This window comes from Amblyomma americanum, chromosome 2, assembly GCF_052857255.1.
Source record: "Amblyomma americanum isolate KBUSLIRL-KWMA chromosome 2, ASM5285725v1, whole genome shotgun sequence".
NCBI lineage: Eukaryota > Metazoa > Arthropoda > Arachnida > Ixodida > Ixodidae > Amblyomma > Amblyomma americanum.
This window is the reverse complement of record NC_135498.1, coordinates 17,387,753-17,400,644: the sequence shown is the minus strand read 5'-3', so window position 1 is coordinate 17,400,644 and position 12,892 is coordinate 17,387,753. Positions and strand designations below refer to the sequence as shown.

Genomic DNA, 12,892 nt, shown 5'->3' with positions numbered 1-12,892 from the left:
TTTTTTTTCAACAGTGTTTACTTGTTAAAGATGAAGTGTTTCATGATATTTTAGAAGACAGAAGTAAATACACTTCTGACGATGCGATTGTTGAATTGCCCCCAGCCAACGTAATTTTACCAGCTCTTTCTTTCGAGTTATAGTGACAGCCCTTAAGGCTACGCTACCTGCTTATGCGGCGTCGATGTCATTAGCGTAACACAGCAGGTGTAGTGCGCCACGACCAATGATTATCAAAAATATTCTGAGATCACGAATGACTTCTTGAGAGCGCGGCACTCTGTCAAGGATAAAATGATGTCACGCATGATGTCATGGCCACGCGCTAGGCTGATATGTCACACCGGACTGACGTGTCACACATGACGTCATGACAACGGGCCATGCTGATTGGCCAGAGTGCCAATCAGTGATTGGCCCACACAGACGTCACTTGTGTTCTAGTTGGATGAATGCGGATACATTTGTGAGCGACCGTGCGTGACAGTGAGTGTTTACTACCCGCAGTTACTCTGCCGGTCATCGGCGTTCCGTTTAGCACCAGGTGTCGCTGAAATTCGCATTACCGCAGAAGTAAACGTCGGGAAAAAATTTTTACGCATTTATCCTGTTCCTGCCATTAATCTTTATTTTCTTCTCTTTAAAAGAAATTGGTTAACTTGAGTCAGACCTGTAATTCCATTCCTAGTATCAAGAATGCGCCAGGACCACGGCAGCTACTCTATAGCGGGCCTGCAGGATCACGCTGGCACATGGAGCCCTGTACTGAGGATTCCACTCAGGAAGGCAAGAATACTGTTTTTAATTTTTCCTCCTCCTCCTCTCCTCCTCCAAGGTACCTTTTCGCAGAAGAAATAGAAGAAGATGCTGTTCATGACAAGAACGCACATTCGTTATTTGTGCTCCGCTTGTGCGGTAAGTTGCAGCACCGCTGCTTCGTGTTTACATCGACCACCTTTGATAACATAGACATCGAATAGGGTACTGAAGGTTACGGGAAGCTTTTGTCCACTCCATCTCATACCCACTCGTTCCCAGAGCTTCGCACGTTGCCGGCCCTGCATACACACACGCATGCGCCCGAAGGTCGTTAGGTCGTTGTTTGGGGTTGCTATATGCATACAAAAAAAAAGGTTCTAGATAAGCGAAGCCCCAGTGGGAATCATGCGAAGGAATACACCGCACATCGCTGCCAGCCTGTAAACCCGAACCAGGCAAACTACTGGTGTACACTGATATCGAAAGTCGCCTTTGGATTTCTTGAGTATCTGTACTTATCCTAAACATAGCTGGACGAGTACTTTTTTGTTAATTCGGTTAGGGATCGAGTTTTCCATGTACATCTGGTGGGTACGAGCTGGTCTGGTCGAGCTAAATGTTCGGTGTGTATCCTTAACTGCCAGGCGGGCTTTCTATCGTTGACGTTGCTTTAACAATTTCAAATTGCATTCATTTCCAGCAACGCATTAGTGTGGCCCGCGAAAAAAATCAGTGATGGCTCTTAGGAAACTGGGCAAATCACAAGCTTAGAAAGCGTACATTAAAAATTCTGGTCTCCAGAAAACAAGCACCTTGAGCAGAAAAAGTTGACTAAATGCTGATTTTTCATGCCTCTAAGTAAATACTTCTAGTCCTCCGTCGCGTTAAGGTGTTGGAATTGTGGACGATATGTTACATATAGATATGCAGTTTTCTGGTGACCATCGCTTTCATACTCCTTCAATATTAAAACTAGATATTTCCATGTTAAAGCTGTTCTCAGGCTTCGAGGGAGACCATTGCTGGGAGTCCTAGAATAACTTTGACCACATGAACATTAAAGTACACTAGAAGCAGTGCGGTATGTTTTTTTGTTCGTTTAGGCGCTGTGGGAATGCAACTGCCGTTGTCAGTAAGCCTACGCTTGAGCGTGTGATCAGCAGCCAGGCGCCAGCCAATCGGGGTCTGATACCACATAATTGTTCGCATGTCGGAATGGCTCGCGATTTACCCGTAACCGATGTGGCCCGAGAGCTTTGAACAGCCGGCATCAACTCTACCTCGTAAAAAACCGTTCCATTTTTGTGAAACAAAACACAGACTGCGCCTTGAAAGTGTTCATGTTATCGCGTGGTCAGAGCACGGTGTTTATGTTACGCCACAATTACAAAATCTTTAATGTCTTCTTTAGGTCCTAAACGGCTGGTCAGTTTGGCAGTACCTTCGCGGCTTTTACAGGAAGCTTTACGGTAAGTATAATAGAGCAAGACCACCCCGTATGATACATTGGTGTTATTGGGAAAAAGCTCGGAAGAAGATCTTTTATCCAGGCGAAACAGCGCATCAACATGAGGACGACACACATCTCTGCACCTCGTCTTTTCTTTGGTCCTCGTGCTGATTGGCTGTTTCGCCTAGGTATACGTCTAACCAACTTGTCCATCAGCTTGTGTTGTTCAGGCTTACATCTCTTAAAACCCTTTTGTTTCAGAGTCGTTCCGTTAATAGCAGCAAAGAATTGGCCGTTGTGCATCACATCTGAGCTTGCACCACTTTCTTTGCAGCCGGAGGATGGGTGTTTGACATCTTGTTCGGGACTGAGTGCGCCTTCACCCTTTTCTGGGACGTCGTCTTGTTCAAGACTCTACGAAGGAGGGTTAGTGGCGCCTGCGCAAAAGTGGTTCTCTTGAACATCGCTTGTCGCCGCTACAATATCGTTCTCTTAAATAACATCCCGCTAGCTGACTCAAGATACTGTTACCTACGAGCTTTGGCTTTTAAGACGCGGTGCAATATTATCGCTGTATCTGGGACTGCTATAGTTGTACATCACGAAGAAATTGCAGAGAAGTAGTGTTCGCATTTCTGGGGGACCCTTTCCTGCATCTTTACCTCATTGTTTTTTTTTGCGTCAGGCTGGCTCTTTGCTTGACACTGAAATTGAAATGTTCCCATTAGTAGATTCTCATTTCACAAATAGGCCCGTACAAGACTGCACCTTTAAAAAGAAGCCAAATAAGTCTGTATGCGTGCGTGCATACAAACGCGTTTTGGTCACCTGTAGGAAATAGAAAAAAAGCTACATCTTTAAACTCTGTGACCAATTTTTTTGAGATTATACTCACTGTCGAATTTTGATGTAGTTATTTTCAATCTCTGTACCACTCTCAGGTGAACCCAACATGGGCGGACCATGATCCCGTAAGTGTTGAAGTCCGGCACTGCCAGGAAGCTTAGCCTTATAACGGTGCCCCTAAAAGTCGATGCTCCCGCAGCCGATCTCAAGAATTTAGCTGTTTAAATAACACTTTCCGTAATTTTAAAATTTTTTTAAAGGTAACTGTTTTTCGATACGACGAAATTCGCGGCATAATGACGTGTTGTGGCTCTCGTCGACTGCAGATAACAGAACTTGTATTGCATTTGCCAGCTCGCACCCTGAGTGGGCATACCGGTAAAGAACAGTTGATGCAATTTCAAACTGTGTGCCCCAAAGCAGGCGTCATCATCTGTATCGCAGGACAAGATAGTTCGCACGCTGCTCTGGTTCCTCCGTGCAACCACTGTCGCTGCCTGCGTCTGCTACGCGGGCGCTCTGTGCGAAATGTTTGTCTACATGAAGCACGTGAGTGCCACCTTCTGTTCTTCCAGTGTGGTTCCCGGTTATTTCCCGCGTTTGCGTCTGTACGCAAACGACATCTTTCTAAAAAGCCACACAGAATCTTGTGCGCTGTGTTGTACAGCCATCTAGGCCGATATAATCGGAAATTCTTTTTTTGAAGTTCTATTTCATGCGATACTAACTCCGTCCTTAGATTTACCAGTCGTGGCGATAACGTCAGCGCATAACGCTGGTGCCAGTAGAGGTGGTCTGAAGGAATTATTAGTTTAATGGACGAATTTGCTTTATGATTGGTCGGTGCTCATGCGCAGGTTAATCGGTCAGCCATAGTAGCCTATAGAAGGCTGCATCCAGAAGACTGTACACCGTTTGCCAATGCTTTGTGGGACAGACTTTGAACGAGCTCCGATATGATCGCGATGTCAGAAATGAAACGTTTAATGGAGGGTCAGTGGAGTCCTGTTTTGAGGCTTTCAGCGCGGAAGCACTACACCACGGGCTCAGAACCAATCAAGAATCTTGTGGCATGCATGATCTTGAGGGTGCAGAAATAAAATAAATATTTCCACGGCTGTGTTTCGAACCCGTGGTGGCGCGAACAGGTCAGTTTTGCTGGCCGCTGCACGAGAGCAATATATGCTATCGCCGCAGCTAATAACGCCTCGTGTTACACTGGAACCCACTCGCGCTGTACATTCCCCATCGTCGTCTTCACCAACTTCCATGTGCGGCACAAACAGATCAGCTTAACGTCCACCAGAACTTAACCTGAGTCTAATATCGTCGCGACACGTTCCTAGGACCCAGCAAAGCAAAACCATGAGCCAACCAGGATGAACACATGCTTTCACACGTCTACTGGGTTTAAATGAGTAGTTAACGGTTAAACTGAGTCCGGTCCATATCGAATGTGTCATTCTTTTTTTTCCATAAGAAATGTCTTTATAATGTATGATATCTTGCTAATGTTCGCGTTATACTTTTACAGACTTCTATAATGCTATAAATACTTTTCACAGCAATGTGATAATCCCTTCATTCTACTTGGACAACAGAGAAAACAGCAGCAGCCGTAACACGAGACACAAAGAAACTTGGATCACTTCGACACCAAGAACTTACTCTAGGAACCAGTCCTTAAGTTACAACCTTCTCGTCTTGGTAAACAAACTAGGCCATGGCAATTTTGACATTATCAGCAATTCAAAACACAAAATTCGTGACTACTGTCGTGACAATTTTTGTCTGCGGAAGAAGCACACACATTATTTTCCTTGTTCATTGTTTGGGAAATCTGTACTATATATTCTAGTTATTTGCAAACATTTGCTTTCAGTGCATGTGTGTATTGCGATTTCTTACATGTATGTTCGCGCTTAGCGTAAGTGTGAATCTGTATGACCTACCAATGACATTCCCAATTGATGTGAATGATGTGACGCTCGTCTTCCTTCTGTACTGCCGCTATCCGAAGGAGTCGGGACCTTCACTCACGCTGTTGCCACAGCTTTTAGTCCCGACTGTTCCTTTGTAAGAAAGGAAAATAAACTTGAACTACGTTAAACCCTACCACTTTTTGTTAAGTGTCCAGAACATCACTGTCTGTTGATGTCACACCGAAGGCACCGAATGAGCACTTTTAGGAGCTCCAACTGGTGTTATGTCCTGCGATGAACGGCACGCTAGCAGTTCGCAGCAATTCATTGGTAATTTTGCACCTGCCGAGAGCGGAAGTAGACCTTTGCAGGACGCTGCTGCGTCGCAATTGAAAGATTGTTTGCGCGTCCTTGAGCTGCCAAAGCTTTCCTCGGCATCGGCAGATGTGCAGTGTTTGGGTGCGACGTCTCCAAAGGACCTCACTCGGATTTACCGCTATTCGGACTGCTAGAGAAAAAAAATAAAAGCCGACTGAAATGAAAGCCCTTTCACGAAAAGCTCCCGTTGTCTTGAGCTTCGTGCTGAACAAAGCCGAAATAAATATACCCAGCAAAAGCACGCGTAGTTTAAAAATATCATACCCAGCAATACTGGACAAATGCATTTTTGAACGGGAAACTGTTTATGAACGCAATTTTACATATCATATAAGATTTAACTGTAACAATCAATATATCCGCAGATCACCCGACTGCAGTCCTGTATCTTTTTTTCGATTCACGTTTTCGCTATCGTCAAGAGCGTTCCCCATTGATTTTCTGTGGCAGTCTTAACTGTTCGATGTGATCGCTGGAAACTCTTTAAAAGAAAGATTTTGCTACATATAGGCAGAATGGACCATTATCTTCAATATTTCTATAACAGTGTCTTACAATTTTCTAGTTTTCAAAATTTTTGCCCGAGGGAGCTGGACATGTCTTTCTTTTCTGTCGAAGTTGATCGGAAAGGTATTGAATTACTGCCGCCAAACAGCTGCTGCATCGCGTAAGTAAGCAATGACTTACGACTTCCTGAGGCAGCTTTCTAGGAAGGCAGTGACTAAATGTTATCGTTTCAGTTTACACAGAGACAATACCCACAGTGTTCCTCTTCTTCATTTTGCATGCTTTCCTGTTATTTCATTGGGTAGTGCTTTATCGGCCTACAGGAGTCCGCAACAAGTTAAGCGCGGCGACCGAGAGTCAAACTTGACTAATTTGGAATGTTGTTGGTCGAAGGTTCACGCTTTTACTTCGTTTACGATGCCGCGAGGTAGTTGAGGGCGCGTTCTCTCACGGTTACCTAGGAGACAAAATGCTTCTGAATCAAGCGAAGTCCGGTTGGTGTGCTGCGCATCTTAAAGTTTCCCGATATTCAGGACTGTAGTGCACACAAAGCATCAGAGGCAGCCGTTATTCATGTACCATCTTAGTATAACAGGTAAAGGGCTTTGTATGAGCAAACTGAGCTCATGGCACGTCTCTCTCTCTCTCTCGATGCTGTCCACAGGTGGATTTCGTCCAGCTTCGTAAGGATTACGGTGACAATGCCACCAGCATCCGTAGCTTGAAGGTTAGCCCAAGTGTATACGCTGCAAAAGCCTGCAGGGCTATGTATCGCATATTTTTTTTCTAAAAAAAGTTTCTCAAAAATGCTCTTCATGCCAATCATGTCGAGATTGTAGCGAAATGTTCGCACGTACTTTCTTACGATGTCGAAGCACCCATGTCGATGAAGATGCTGTCTTCGTTAGTTTTCCCAGGGCATTACTATCAGTAATAGTCGGAGAAACGTGGCCGTATCAGCGGCAGAAGATAGTTAAGGACTTCTGGAGGATCGTTAGCGTACAAGTAACAAAACACTCGCTAATGGGCAGTGGCATTCGCTTTGCCCTCGCTTAAAAAGGGCGCTAGCATACAGTAGGTATTTCATGTGGCAGCATTCAGACTCAAAACGGCTGCAGTTTCGTCACAGTGCCTCCTTTGAAGCGTTGGCGACACGGTGTAGATGAATTTGCACGGCAAGCATAGCCTCCAACGAGCAAACATTGACAAATGGCGTAGGCAGCAAAACAAACATGCTCTGAACGTGCGTGTTTGTGGAGCAGACCAATTATATAGATTTGAACGGATTGCTCCTTAATTTTGAAAAGTAATGCATGTAATGCGGCTGACAAACATTTGAGAAGTTGTGTATATTAATGCCCGCGGCTACATATGGTGTTCGTCTTGGATCCTGTTGTTTTCATTGACTTCATTTCGTGAGCGCTTTTGTGTTTATTGTTTTTACTGTCAAAGGTATTGCGGTATTTTTGCAATAGATTCAGTATTGGCATTGTTAACAATTATTTCTTCTGTCCTTCCACATGAAGATTAGAAATCTGCGCAAAGAACGGAATGCTGCTGCGGTATTTGCTCTGATCTACTGTTTTGTGTATCTATATGATGTGTAGCGATTTGTAAAACTGATTTTTTTGCCTGTGCTGTAAGGGAGGCATGTCGCAGCCAGGCACTTTCCGGGCCTTCTGCTATGCATCCGGAGGCAACCTGTGTGACATTCCCTCAAAGAAAGAAAGAAATGCATGATACGCGGAAAGAAAGAAAGGATTTTCTAGAAAGAAAGGAAAGAAATGAAGTAAATAAATAAAGGAAAGAAAGAAATGAAGAAAGAAGGAAAGAAAGAAAGAAAGAAAGAAAGGAAGAAAGAAAGAAGGAAAGAAAGAAAGAAAGAAAGAAAGAAAGAAAGAAAGAAAGAAAGAAAGAAAGAAAGAAAGAAAGAAAGAAAGAAAGAAAGAAAGAAAGAAAGAAAGAAAGAAAGAAAGAAAGAAAGGAATAAGGAAAGAAAGAAAAAAGCAAGAAAGGAAAAGCTTTAGAACCATGTGTGCAGACTAGGCCTCTCAGCTGGGCTTAGGCCTCTTACATTCATGAAGCGGTACAATAAAAATTGTTAACTGTGCGATGTCAGCGCACGTTAAAGATCCCCAGGTGGTCGAATTGTCCGGAGTTCTTCACTACAGCGTCCCTCATAGCCTCAGTCGCTTTGGGACGGTAAACCCCCATTAAAAAAAAAAAGGTAAACACTTTCGAGATGAAAGCGTCGATGCAGGGAATAGCGAGGCATGGTGAGGAGGGGTGCTCATTAAGACGCTGTTGTTCTTTTCGAAACAGACTTGAACAAGTTTGAGTGCAAACTGGCGTGTTTAATTACTCTAACTATAAACATCTCATGTTCGAAAAGCGGCACGTAGAATGTCTATGACAAGTAGACAACGAAAACACAACCTAGCACAACACACTTTTCTTTAATCCGAGCACTTGCCACGACATAACTTGGCGTTGCCAGCATACTATAGATAGCATATTGTAGGCTACTTTTATTTATGAACCGCGTTTATACTGTGGGCCGCAGGTGTCGTTCGTGACGGGGAATGGTGCGTTATATACGGCCACTATGCTAGCCAAGGTAAGTCGACACGGAAATGTTGTTCACAGCTTTACCAAACACAGCAGAACTTTTGTGCGCATGTTGAAAGATTGCACACGTTCATAACAAGCCCGCAGGAGCCGTTCAAAGAAAGTATTCCGCGAGGAGATACCATGGCGTCATCTACGTGTAGAGCTGAAGCGTCAGTTCTAGTTCACTACTCCTTCTGCCTAGCTTGTCGGCTTCGTGGTCTTAATTTCTACACAGGAGTGGCCTTCACAATATGTCTTCAGGCCTTCAGTCGTATTCAGATTTCATATTCGTTCTTTGAGTGTTATCCTGCGGCTATTGTCGTGCTGTTGTAGGGTCAGGCTCTGTGACCATTGGTCGGTGCCGATTCCAGCCATTGGGTAGCTCGGATGAAGAAAAGGCGATTAAGTGAGCGAAAAAAAAACGGTTTATATGCAGTAATTATAGAGGAATTTGACACAAGAAGCACGCAAGGCGGCCTCAACTTGATTATTGGGTGAACAGACAGAATCTGTCTCGATCCGATACTGCTCGCGTGTTCCACAAATTCTTTATAGTAAAACTCTCGAGGAAAACATAAAAAGCATAAAATACATGAGAGGAAGCCTGCACCATCTAACGCCCCAACCCTGATCCAACTTTGCAAGGACGTGTCCGGGAATGTTGGCGGTGAACTTCGCACACGATCGTGGGCAAGTGAGAGACATTTCTCTGCGCCGTCTGCTCTGGCGCCCAGCTGTACGACTTTTGTTTCTTCTGGAGGTAGGCCTCGGAAGACGCTCCAATGTCAAAAACAACAAACAGTTCTATCCCATAAGAGACAAAAAAATCTATAAATAAAACAAACAACAAGTTTACTGGCACCGAAAAAAACACATTAAGTTTTGGCGCCCATCTTATTGCATCCGCACTTCTGCACACTCACACCCGCACTACTCGAGACGCGCACGCTTGCGCGATGACTCATCCGGTGGATGAAGCGTTCTTCTCCGTTTGCTTCCTGTGTCGCAATCGCCATCGCTAGCACGTTGACTCGATCTGACATTGATACCTACACTTCTCTGGTTGAAGGGTGCAGTGGCCGCTGCAAGTGCAAAACACGCATGGACGCGACCAGCTCAAGCATTGCACTCATGCGGGCAACAGATGCGACGAATAGAAAGTAATAGAAATAATTACGAGGAAAGATTCGCTCACAGACGGCTATTGCATGCAATAGCCTCCAAAGTGGGCCTCGTTGTTGCGTCAGGAGAAGCCTGTGTTTTCCAGACTTTCAATGAACATTGCAAGGAACGAATGTTGTTTCGATAACGTGTAATGGCAGCGCGTTTGCGCTGTCTGTTTTTCGCATCTAAAAAGTTTTTGTTTAATGACTGAAGGTGGTAAATTATTCTGATATGTGACAGCATTGAATGGCGTTAGTGTTGGGAAGCAATAAAGGGCAGCCTTAAAAATCGCGGAGTGTTGCCCATGTTTCAGGCGACTGCTACTTCGCATAACAAACACCGGTGTGTAGGCTGGCCAGTTGCCACCCTGTTAAAGTCGAAACAGGGAGCTTACTTCGGATCATGCATAATTGGTGAGCTGGCCGGAAAAAAGAACGCGAAGCATAAGTGGCTGCAGGCAGTTTCTGCATGCTCAGAAAGACTCACTTAACAAGTGCTCTCATTGTGCCTCACGAACTAAGTATTAGCTTTCGAGGCCTGCCTCGTTCTAGCAGGCAGAAAAAGGCGCGAAAAAAAAAGGATCCTGAAAGAGAAGATACTATAGCCCGCAGAGGTGGCTCAGTGGTTAAGGCGCTTGTGTACTGAGCCGGAATACCCGGTTCGAACCCGACCGCGGCGGCTTCGTGTGCTGTGCGATGCAAGTCCACGTTAAAGATTCCCTTACGGCGCAGTTAGGGTGTCCATCGAGATAGGGGACAGTTAATGCGCCATTTCATTTCCTCAAGGCCAATTTTCATTTTTTTTTAGTTTTCTGGCAGCAGCCTTTAGCTTTCGATGTCAACTCTGACTGGGTTGAAAACAAAGAGCCGAGAATATGTTCGAACGGTAGAGGCACGTACGTCACTGAGTAGAAGCATCCAGTCCATTTTCATTCAATGCCCTGAACATTTTATTATAATTTATTCCATTATAAAGAAGCCATGCTGCCTATGAACTGAAATTAAGCCTAGCTGTGCTCTCCACACTGGTTTCCGTCCTGGCATGGATGCGTTTAAAAGGTTGCTCGAAAGCCCCTCAGAAGTTATTCTAGCAAAGAACGTTAGTTAACGAAAAATTAGATATCGTTTCTCACCATGACAAACTAAAAGGACACATGCTAATTTTTTTTGAAGCGATGTTTATTGCCTCAGGGCATAAAAACTATGAAGTGAAAGATGAGTAAGATGCTTAAATAAATGAAAAAAGTTGAGCTGATCTGATGAAATCAAGAAGTGAACGATGATATCGACCCTGTGTCCATGCAATATATGAATCCGGATTGTCCGGTGAGAGTCCCACTGACGCCAGGTGCCGAATTCTCGTCGGCTTCAGCGCCGGGCAGTTCCACAACAGGTGGTGGGATATGCTAATTACTCGTCACGTTTCTCGATTTCGTGGGGTGTGCTACCACCTCCCTTCGGCGTAAATTTTCCAAGTCCGAGGAATTCAAGATTGCGGCCTCCAAAGTAAATCCATATAGCAACCCAATTGGCGATTGACTGGTGACGTAATTAGTATATCGAATTGGTGATTGATTGGTGACTCATTCATATCAATTCTAGTAAACCAAACAGCTAAAGCTCGTTACTTCAACGTCTTCCAGACGGTGGCGCCATCTTTTTTTTCATCCTCAACAAGAACAAAGCAGTGACAGTAATAGTCAAACATGTCAGCGTGACCAATAAGCGCGGCAGCTAAGCGTGACAGAAGTACGAAAGCATTGTTGGAAGGGGCGCGAGAAAACGTTTAGGCATCTAGGTGTAGAGCATATTCCCCAACTAAAAGGACACAAATTTTTCCTCCTCCACAAGAAGGAAGAAGTAGCAGTAATAGTCAAACATGTCAGCGTGACCAATAAGCGTGGCAGCTAAGCGTGAGAGAAGTACGGGAGCATTGTTGGAAGGGGCGCGAGAAGAAGGTTAGGCATCTAGGTGTAGAGCATATTCCCCAACTAAAAGGACACAAATTTTTCCTCCTCCACAAGAAGGAAGAAGTAGCAGTAATAGTCAAACATGTCAGCGTGACCAATAAGCGTGGCAGCTAAGCGTGAGAGAAGTACGGGAGCATTGTTGGAAGGGGCGCGAGAAGAAGGTTAGGCATCTAGGTGTAGAGCATATTCCCCAACTAAAAGGACACAAATTTTTCCTCCTCCACAAGAACGAAGAAGTAGCAGTAATAGTCAAGCTTGTCAGCGTGACAACTAAGCGTGGCAGCTAAGCGTGACAGAAGTACGGGAGCATTGTTGGAAGGGGCGCGAGAAGAAGTTTAGGCATCTAGGTGTAGAGCATATTCCCCAACTAAAAGGACACAAATTTTTCCTCCTCCAACGAAGAAGTAGCAGTACTAGTCCAGCTTGTCAGCGTGACAACTAAGCGTGGCAGCTAAGCGTGACAGAAGTACGGGAGCATTGTTGGAAGGGGCGCGAGAAAAAGTTTAGGCATCTAGGTGTAGAGCATATTCCCCAACTAAAGGGACACAAATTTTTCCTCCTCCACAAGAACGAAGAAGTAGCAGTAATAGTCAAGCTTGTCAGCGTGACAACTAAGCGTGGCAGCTAAGCGTGACAGAAGTACGGGAGCATTGTCGGAAGGGGCACGGGAACGAGTTTAGGTAGATAGTGTACAGCGCATTTCCCTTTGCGTTCCTCCGCAGTTCAGCATCCTCTACGGCATCTACTGCTACTACCGGCGGTACAAAGACCACGGCGACAGCCTGGAGGAGTCTGAGGCCGCCATCGCCGACGCCATAGCAGAGCAGCCCGTCGCTTCGGTCTCCGGCCAGTCTTCTCACAGCGGATCGGGGACCGACAGTGCCGCCAGCGCAACACACGTCACAAGCCGCACGACTGATGGCGGACACACCGGGTCCTCTTCTACACAATCCAAGCACGGGACTAAAGCGCAGGCCTTTTCCTCAGCTAAGGATAATGTGCGTTAACATTTAAAATAGCAGCCCTGGAAATGCGCTAGTCTGGCGCCGTTTCAGTTTATGTGCTTCAAGATGTGCCGAAGAATCAATAAACGAGAACGAAACATATGAAACAAATGAAACATACGCACGTACGTGCAAGAACTTGTTCTGTTGTCCCTACCTTTGTATTTACTGCACTGGCTCCTTCGATATTAAGGATGAAATCAACTTGTCACACTGCTAAACTTGTGACACTGCTAGGAACGCTATCGCGCAGCGTTTACATAAGAGAGCTTTGGTGAAAGTA

At 45.1% G+C, this 12,892-nt stretch overlaps 1 protein-coding gene across 1 annotated transcript; it reads left to right on the top strand.

Annotated features, from left to right (window-relative positions):
- Positions 1–830: 830 nt before the first annotated feature.
- LOC144119562 (uncharacterized) lies at positions 831–12,612 on the top strand. The gene is made up of 8 exons (XM_077652142.1): positions 831–915; positions 2,171–2,228; positions 2,544–2,635; positions 3,151–3,180; positions 3,500–3,604; positions 6,527–6,589; positions 8,426–8,479; positions 12,328–12,612. Exons 1-8 carry the CDS (start codon positions 865–867, stop codon positions 12,610–12,612), a joined length of 738 nt encoding a protein of 245 aa, XP_077508268.1. The 5' UTR covers positions 831–864.
- Positions 12,613–12,892: the final 280 nt, after the last annotated feature.